Source organism: Phaethon lepturus, unplaced genomic scaffold, assembly GCF_000687285.1.
Source record: "Phaethon lepturus isolate BGI_N335 unplaced genomic scaffold, ASM68728v1 scaffold6698, whole genome shotgun sequence".
Lineage (NCBI taxonomy): Eukaryota > Metazoa > Chordata > Aves > Phaethontiformes > Phaethontidae > Phaethon > Phaethon lepturus.
Genome location: NW_010558173.1, coordinates 1 through 10,000, shown reverse-complemented (window position 1 = coordinate 10,000; position 10,000 = coordinate 1). Strand labels below are relative to the sequence as shown.

At 38.4% G+C, this 10,000-nt stretch overlaps 1 protein-coding gene across 1 annotated transcript in view; it reads right to left on the bottom strand.

The window, feature by feature from the left end:
- SHCBP1 (SHC SH2-domain binding protein 1) overlaps positions 1–8,231 on the bottom strand; it is a gene marked incomplete at its 5' end in the record, with an annotated part of 14,767 nt that extends 6,536 nt beyond the window's left edge. The window contains 7 exons of the mRNA XM_010292961.1: positions 495–615; positions 1,855–2,023; positions 2,125–2,358; positions 4,942–5,034; positions 6,109–6,317; positions 7,347–7,462; positions 8,061–8,231. Coding sequence (XP_010291263.1) covers positions 495–615; positions 1,855–2,023; positions 2,125–2,358; positions 4,942–5,034; positions 6,109–6,317; positions 7,347–7,462; positions 8,061–8,231 — 1,113 coding nt within the window. The remainder of the gene's footprint in view (positions 1–494; positions 616–1,854; positions 2,024–2,124; positions 2,359–4,941; positions 5,035–6,108; positions 6,318–7,346; positions 7,463–8,060) is intronic.
- Between the last annotated feature and the right edge of the window lie 1,769 nt (positions 8,232–10,000).

The window sequence follows — 10,000 nt, the reverse complement described above, 5'->3', positions numbered from 1 at the left end:
TCTTTCCCTCCGTATTCACCAGTGCTATACTGGCTGTGAGTCTCAGAGTACGCCTCTGGAGCAGATGAAGACATTCAACGAAGAACAAGGACATCTCTCAAGTACTCTTAAGTTACTGGCTCTAAAAACCAAAGCCTCTCAGAATGACTTTTGTGCTTCCTAGATTAAAAAAAAAAATCAAGTCCCGCAGGTTTCTGTTGAATCCTCTCTATTATCTACATAATCAGGATTTATCCAGACAAATAGTGAGGAGGAAATGATGGATTTGCTATTAGTCAGCAAAATTTGCAGTTTATTTGCAGAAGTAACTATGGCTAATGAAACTGCTTTCTCCATCCTGCATTAAATGTGGCTCTACAAGCAGAAATAGGAACACTCTGAAGAAAAAAGCAAATGCTCCTGCCAAGCTGCGAAAAGCAAATCCTTATGCAGAGCTAGTTTAAGACATATACTTTACTTTGTTTTAAGGACTTTTATGCTAGCAAACCTTCTACCTTCTAGTTCAATTGAATCAGCAATGCAGAATACGCCATCTACAACATAATGACCAGGACAGATGATGACTGTGTCTCCTTCATAACAGGCATTTACAGCTGCCAGTGGATCATTGTGAAACTGTAAAAGGCAAACAACGTAATCAGTTCCTGAAGAATGCTATAAAAATGGATGTATTTATGCCCTTAAAACTTGCTTTTCAATTAAACGTTGTTGCTTTTGCTCAAAAAAAAACCCTTCTTAACTGAATTCAAGAATCATAGCACACTGGACAAAAACAGCCTTAAAACATTCCTTTGATGTTTGTGTCATGTCTGTTCCCCCATGAGAAAACTGGGGCAGAGACACAGATTGAAGAGTATATGCATTGGAAAGCAAACCTCAATATGGCCTTGGTTCCAGGCCAATATTTGAATTGTGCTTCAAGTGACTTGCCATGAATTACTAAAAGAAATAGAAGACAGAAGGTAAGTAAAATAAAACACACAAACTCAGCAACTAGATTTGAGCTGGTCTGAACACCACATAACCCTTCGCTCCTGGTGTGAGTCACCCCAGAAGAGGATACAGATATTATAGTGGCAAATATGGGGTCTACATGGTCCTTTTTCTTGCCCAAAGAAGGCAGGCTGATATCCTTCACAGATATCACTGGGGGATTCTCTATTGAAGTATAATAAATAGTACAGAAAAATTGCACATTTATTGCTTCCCAGCAAATTCCAGGGCAAGCGAGAGCGTTTTTCAATTGTCAAGTCAGAAAATCTAATTTATAGCCCAAAAGTTAATCCAGGACCTTCCCTGTGGCTCCATTTTAGCAATCTGTAATTCATGAACTTGATCAGAATACAGCAAGCAATTTCAGAATATAAAACTTCACCCAAGGCATTCAGACTGTTCTTAACTGCTGAAGTGGCAAGTCCTGTCTGAATTCACTAAAACTATACATAATCACTCTAAAATAAATGTATCGCCTACACAGAGCTGAAGCAACAGGATGACATTTCTTTCTTCAAACTCTAGGTCATTATCAGTACCAACAAATAACACAGGTATTTCGAAACTAAATGTAAGTATTATGCTTACCATGTTTCATCGTAGCATTATTACAGAAGGTTTCCCTCATTTCCTACACACAGGAAGGAAACTGCTTGTACAGGGTACTCAGACACAAATGAATTTAAAAATTATTTGTATCACCCATCTTGCCAATTATTGTTTAAGTTAAAGTGCTTTTTTTGAACTAACAAAAAATAACACTGTGCAAATGTAGTATCTTGCACATGATAAATTAACTTATTTTTCCACATTGTTTCTTAAGGAGGAAAAAGTATTAGCAGGCAATTATCCTACCTGTACCTGTATTTCTAGTTCTTCACCACAAGATTCAGGGCAAAGTTTGTCCCTTATCAGTGACTGCAGCAGACTTGCCATCATGGTTGAGGATACAACATGAGTGATCTTGGTACCCGTTGGTCTCAGTCCTTTAGCTTGGAGACCAATGTATTTTTGGTAACCAAACACATACCTAAAACAAGAGCAACAAAGCCATCAGTTCTTTCTTCAGTAAAGAACATACACATTTGGTTTCCCGTATGGCCGTCCTCCTTGCACAAACCCACTAAGTACCTCAGCAGAGGATTCTCAATTAGTTTTAGCTTTTGTTTCAAGTGGTCTATTTTCTCATACAATTTTATCCCTTCCACCATAGAGACGTTTTCTACTTCTGAGTCCGAATCGCTGCTTGATATGCTGTTCCTCACATTTAAAAAATTCCTGTAAAGCTCTTCACACTGAGACAACAAGTTCTGGTAATCAGCTACAAGCCCAGAAGGCACACGGTGTTCAAGGATGTCATAATGCCTGCAATTCAGAGCAAGAGGTCAGTATACTTCGCATTTACAATTTTGAAAGATCAAATACAAACCCAGAGAGAACCTGAGGAGTTTTGCATCAGTACTTTAGTCAAGATTCTTTGCAGTCTATATCAACACTGCTCAACTTTTTTGGAAATAGCAAAATCAAAAACCTTAACAGACAAAAATTACTTTCTAAATAGTTGCCCGTCCACCTTGAAGAGTTATACACAATTATCAGAAACTCACTCTAAAACAAAGGCATAAGCACAGCTATAAAAAAACAGTAAGAATTCAGAAGGTAATTAGTTATAAAAATTAGTCTATTTTTAAGCATTTATTAAAAAAACCTGAGAAAATAGTGTCTGAAATAGAAGAAAAATCCTACAATGTGAAGTGTCTATTATCAACAATCTAACCAACTACCTGGACAAAAATGCAGAATGAATAAGAAAGGTCTTATCAGCACCAGATGAAGATGTGAAGGTACTACAAAGCAAATTTTTCACCATCGCAAGAGTATCCTCTACAAATGAAATTGCAGGCCAGAAAACGCCAGCTCAAAGTTGCATTGCCAAAGTCAGAAAGATGAGGACATCTGCCAGCTAGACAGTGCGTAGAACTCCAGGGCCAATCACGTAGGACCAATCACGGTCACTACAAAAGCTGGACCGCCATTAAAGATATTAATAAATCAAGATTTAATTATCTTGCACCATTTTTGTAGGGAGCCAAATGAACACAGTCTAAATAGCTCTATTCAAGAGGCTACATTAAATAAGGACAAAGATATTCCCTCAATTTTCAGAGGTTCTTTCAGGTTGCACTTAAAGCATGCTACAAAGAGCAAGAAAATTTGTAGTCAGAGCAGTCAGTATCTATACAGTTCCAATAAACAGGGTGTACAGAAACACAAAGAGCCTCACAACATGTTGGCAATGGGGTTATCAGAGGCAGAGGAAGTCAATGCAGCATGACTAACAGCAGAAGAATTTACAGCAATATAGAAATATAAAATATTTGAAGGAAACTGAATGTTGTACCTAATTTGTCCTGAAATGCATGCTTTATATTTTAGATCATATGCTGGTCACTATAAAAGCACAAAAAAAATCTTGTTTTTCAAGCTTTAGTCAAACAGTTCATACAGCTTTACTTGCCTCAGAAGACTAGTACAACCTAATGTGCAGTGTAAAGATACCGTCTGCTCTCCTTAAAACAGTGCACATCACAGACCTGAAGTTTAAAGCATCATATGTTTCCATGCATTGAAGACCAATGTTATTCTGAGTTGACACACCAGTGCTTAGATCACAACCCAGGACAGCATCAACATCATCAGTGCAGTTTGGAAGACAAGCTTTGTACCAAGCACGATATGGGAGAATAAGAAAGGATAACATTTGCTTTTCTGCTTGAAGACATTGTTTAAGTATTTTGGATTCTTGCTAAAATGGCTGTAAGGCCATGTACATTGTTAAAAAAAATAAAAACATTATCCAGTGGCATATCATTGCATTCTGGTTTCATTCTATGCAAAGTCTCCATAAGGCTCCAAAAACTCAACAACAGAATAGCCATTTGCTGGAGTGTACAAATGAAATTAAAAGAAACCCATATAATTTCCATATCCTCTTAATTTGTACAATCTCAGAAAAACATAGTCACAGCAGAGTCCTTAAATGTCACATTGTATCCTGTTTGAAAGAGAGGCCTGCAGCCACCCTTACAGCATGCGTAATTATACTAATTTCTTCATAAAGCACACGCTATATGCTATATTCTAGTGCATGTAATATCATATTCTAAATAGCATTTGAGGGTAGGCTATAAATATTCACTGATGTAGTTCCCCAGCAGTATCAAACCTGGATTCGAATGACACACAAAATTCCAGGTACTCATGATGCTAAGTTATAAGTAAAGAAAAGGAATTGAAAACTAACTTTCATGAAAGACTTAAGGAAAAGATATCTGTCAAATCTCAGGGGAAAACCTACAGTAAGAATAACTTGTCAATTATTCTTTCCAGGAATGTTTTATGGTGTGCTTTCATTATTTAGCACCCTCAAAAATATAACCAGACTGTCTTGTGCACTGCTTCAGTTCCATATGGCAGAACTGCATTAAAAACGCACCTTCAGAAAACCTAATGCCAACTAATCCCACTAGAGAAAGAAATACACACATTCCTCCTTCCGCATGACCAATTTGCAAGTTTTTGTTTACATTGAATTCCATTCTGGTTCTTATTCTACGCCCAGAGGTATCAGAGCATCCCACGCTAGCTTTAATTAGGATTACAATTCATACATCTGAGTTGAAGGAGGCTATAGCTAGGTTTGGAGCGCCATCTGATGGAAGGTCAAGGATTACAGGGAAAAACTGAGGGCTCAGAAATCAAGTGGCAACCTCAGTTGCACCCTCTTTCCATACAAAATTTTGACCAGACAGTGAATGCTCTTAGAACAAACTTGCTCTGATTTACTAGTGAATGTTGGGTTTTTTTTTAATCCCGTTGTGCATCACTATTCCCACATCACCCTTTCCTGTGGTTCTACCCCAATAATGTGAAAGGTGTTGCACTTACAGTCTCAGTCGAGGCTCAACACATCGCACAAAGTAATCAAAATCATCCTCCTCCTCCTCGTCCCAGATCCTCCAGATGCACTGGTAGAAGAACCTTTTAAAGCAAAGTAAGCCTTTAATCACACAAAGGAGGTCACATTTGCCTGGAGCAGGGACAACAGCACTGGAAACACGGAAGTAACCAATTTGAGAATTCATGTCCAAGCATCATGTGCTTCCAATTCCATATTACTGTCCTGTAAACTATTTAGTATACACAGAAGTTATCTTTCTTGTCTGTTGTTTACCTGCATAAAGATTTTTATTTTGTGTATCTAAGTTCAAAATTTATAATAGCTTGAGTCCCATTTTCATCAAAAGAGAGTGATCAGCTAAAAGCTGGATTTGAAAATGAAACTTACACTCTGAAGACCTTGAGGGTTTTTTTGGTGGTTTGGTTTTGGCCAGGCATCCTTCAGCTAAGCTTTCTTTTTGACAATGAGTATGTCACCTCCATCATTCAAGTTTAGATCTCTACTACTGAGCAATTGTCAAAAGAATGTGTCTCTCCTCCCTTTTTCCACCCGTACCCACCACTTCTGAAATGGCCCATTTTCTAGACAGGAAGGTCATTCCTCCCGTTTTAGCTTTTTCATCCAACTCTACTGCGTATTGGTAGACAGCTTTCAAACAGCATGTAGTATATGAAAGCAATGGAGGTGGAAAAGAGACAGATAAGAAAGGAAAAGAAAACAGAAGAATAAAGAGCAAATTTTAGGGGAGGAGGCAAAATGCATAAAAAAGAATGGGACAAAAATGGAAAAATGTCAACCAAAAGGTTATAGAAAAGAAAGGAACACTGCACTAGAACCAGCAAGGTGATATAAGCCAAGGAAGTCTGGGGTGCAGAAGAGAGGGAAAGCAACACAAATTCTTTTCCCTCTCTTTTGACACAGAAAGCAGCCTGATAACAAGGTGCAGCTAAATGATTATGTGATTACCCATAGCTGCAGAGGACACCACAGATTTTCATAAGTAGTCTCCTCATAGTACCAGTCATCAGATTTACTTTGGAAAGCTTGCCTTGTAGAGCTTCCAGCATGACCACAAGAACTCAAGGCACCACCCATTGGATACTACCAGAATGTAATTGTTCAAGACAAAAAATAAGCCTTGAGCATTTTCCTACCTGACATGCTCTATGGCTAGTGCTGTCTGGTCAAATTCTCCCGACTCATCATACACAACCCACAGCTCCTGCAGTGGTATCTGACGCTCCTTCAGCTCCAAGAGTTCCTGCATGCACTCCAAGGTAAAGGTGCTATCCCGTGACTCGCACAGGAAAGGCTCACTGAGTTGCACAACTGCTTTCAGAGCAGAGTACTCCACATCAACAACCTGTTGGAACAAATATTTCTTAAGATTTCTCAGAACCTTAGATACAGCTGAGGAAGGCTAACATGACATGCTTAAGTCAGCAGGCCATACTGCAAGTGCCAGTGACCCACACAAACCAATGCACATTGCATGGTACGGCAAAGGCAATCTATTCAGCTGAAGTGATAGGCCCAGAATTAAGCTTCTCAGAACCACACATCTAGCGGTTTTTCCACATTCAAAACTTTGTTCAAATCCCTCATAATACTTATACAAGGACAGTAAGCTGCTTCCCTACTTTGGTCTGGTTTTTGGTTGGGTGGGTTTTTTTTGTTTTGGGGGGGAGTTAAAAAAAACTAAAAAAAAGGCAAAAGCAGTTATCCTCAAACAAGTGAGTACCTTACAGTTCTTAGACACTCCTTTGATGCTCATTTTTCACAGTGCCCACATGACACAAACAATCTAAAGAGTTAGTCTGGGCCAGTGAAAGCCATTTTGTCACTAATTGGGCTGAAAAGCTGAGAGGGTACAAAGATTTTTCCCTGTTCAAACATGTAATGGAACAACAATTTTGAACATCCAAGGTTTGCATAAAGATGTACAACTTGCACTTTGAGAGACCTAGAAAAGGAGTATCCCAAACCAGCTATCCTCAGTGGGTCTACAACAGAACTATGCAATGCAGAAGAGTTACTGTCAGTACCAAGGTGGGTTAAAAGGAAGAATTTTACTGATAAAAAAGGCGAATGATCAAAGCTTGATATTTGAAAAGACTACATTACAACAGCCAGCTCTGGACCAAGTACTTATCCCTTCTGTGCCCACAGAGTTCTACCTCACAGCTCACTTGCACTCATTTGGGGTTCCCCCTTCCTGGTTAAGGCAAGGAGCCCTTTGAAAAAATTCCTATTACTCTAGCCATCACTGGCAATTAGATGTGAAAACATTACTATTTTCTACCAGCTCATAAACTTCATAGATGAATGCTCTGTTACAGAAGTAAACTACATTAATTGGAGACAAACACCTGAGCAACTGCATCATATTTACCTCAACAAGGACCTCAAACACATTAGTGCGCCAGACCGCCTGCCATCCAGATGGTTCAAGGACCTTCTCCAGGTACTCAGCTGTGAATTCTTTCACTTCAGAAGCTTTGCAGTCAGCTAAAAAGAAATTGAAGACAGTACATTTACGCAAGGAAAGAAAGAAGTCCTCCAGATCATTGGAAAATGAAAGCCAACACAATAGAAATGTTCCTTTACCACATCTAAAGTTGGACTTCATTCTGTTTTGCTCATGATAACCACCAGCATTTTTGCTGTCTCTTTCAGTACTGAGCGAGCTGGACAGTCATCTGTTTTGTGCTTCTCTGGAAGAAGAAATCCAGTACTCAACCTTCCAGGGACTGAAGGTTTCAGTGTCAGTGTATTAAACAGCTAACCTGTGCCTCATCTTCAACTGTCTTACTTCACACAAAAAAGTTCTAGTAAGATCAGTTAAAACAGGACACAGGTATTAGCACTTTTGCCTTTCAACCGTTCAGATTTTATTTACTTATATTAAAACCATTGCCTCCTACTCCACCAGCTAGAGCAGCTAAGGTTACAGCATAAGTGATGGCGGGATACTATATCTTTTCTAGTCCCCGCTAAGACCACCTCTCAGTTTAATACAGAATTGACTCCATTTAAACTGGATCATTTAAACAGTCACTACAAGAAAACTAACTACATGTTCTTTTTCTACTAAGAAATTACTTACCCAAGATGTAATCCTGGTAAGCTTTAAATCGCTCATAAAACAAAAGATGATTGGTATGAAAAATATCTGGAAAAAGCACATTCCCATCTGGCACAGTCCTTCCTAAAGCAGTTCCTGGTTTGTCACGACTGCCATAATCGCTACAGGAATCCTCCTCTTCCTGGAACAGATCTGGGGAGAGGAGTGGGAACAAAGCGAACCCCCACAAACTGTCAGTTCAATGCAATCATCACTTACTCTATTCCCAAAGAATTCCTGTTCAGCCCAAGATCTTTCACAAATCTGCTTTCTACAACAGATCTCTAATTATCCTTCATGAAGAGACTTACTTAGCTACTACTTGCTCTTTTCTTCAGAATATTTACCCTGTCCCAAAAGCGGATCTCCCTATTTGTTGCCACCTGCCCTGAGCTACAGTTACATGCTAATTTACTTTATTCTATATGTAAGATTTAAAATCCTTTAGGTAATACATTACCATACATGTACATATTATGCCTTGTTAGTACACTGCCTGCATCACCTAGACATGGTATCAAGCAATAATCAAAAGGATTCTGGAACATGTATACAACCAGCTGATCCCACACACAACTGATCGAAAATAATGCACAGAATTATTGTGAGCAAAGAGCAAAATATAAGTAAGATGCATGATAAAACTCAGCTGAAGATGTGTTTTCACAGTTGCCCTTTCCTTCTCTTACACCTTTTCCTGTTCTTCACTACAAGCATTCTTTTGTATTTTACTAAACTAACAAATAACAAAGTCTCCACATCCAATATCTCCATTGTTGTTCCAAGCAACATACTTAGAAGAGACACAACATTTTAATTTTTAGCCTGCTTAAATGGACAGTGGCTGAATCTTTACTTTGAAGGGTTTGATGCAACAATAGCACCCCTTTAGAAGTCTCCATAAAAGTGTCTCCACTTGTGTTCACATTACAAACTCAGTGAACTCAGTCACTGTTGATCTTACAGTGTCCTCAGGCCTAGTCATCTGTAAGTTCAGAAAATATCAGAGTGATGACTGCAGTAAACCAAGGGGGGGGGTGATGATCCAGGTCTTTTTTTTTTAGTTAATATAACAGCTCAAGACACCCTCATTGTCCATAACTTGATTATATAACAATCCATAGGCTTCTGCATTTTCATTAGACTACAGTCTGATCTTTACTATATACCTAAAAAAAGATTTTTTTTTTAAATCACATTCTATTTCTAACACATCCTTTACATTTCAGGATGTTATGAAAGCTAGTAGTTTTGACCTCAAATTTGTTAAACTTCTTACATATTTGGGGCCAAATTCAATCAGCAAAACAAAAATCAGAATCATTGTATGAGATAATTACAAGTGCTTAGACAATATAACTTTTCTTTGTAGCAGAACCACTGTAATAACATGTAAAGAAAGAAAAATGTGATTTTAATATGATTTATAAAATACTTTAAAAGATTCCTATAAAACTGTAGCTATGTTACATGTACATAGTAAATAAGAATTTTTTTCCTACACACCCATAATCAAATCCAGCAACTACCATAGCAACAATCTCTACAAGCCACACTATGAATTCCAGAGCACAGCATACATTCCAGAACAAGCCATTTAATTTAACTTGCTCTTTGTTTACAACATATCAATAATGACGTGGCACTGAGCAATAACATTCAATAGATACTAAAAGCACCAATATTCCCATATTGTGCCATTAAGGCAGAGGGCAGAGAGTCACTTCTAAGAAACACTTTCCTCCGTCAGTGTTTCAAACACGCACACGCATGTGCTCCTGGACACTGGCTTAAATGCCTGCGGTGTGCACCTGACACACGCACCATAAGTTCATAATCAAAAGAAAAAAATACTTCACTGTGTTTATTTCCAAAGACATCCCTAAATTGCACCCCGGAGTACCACTTCTAGCCCAGTGCCC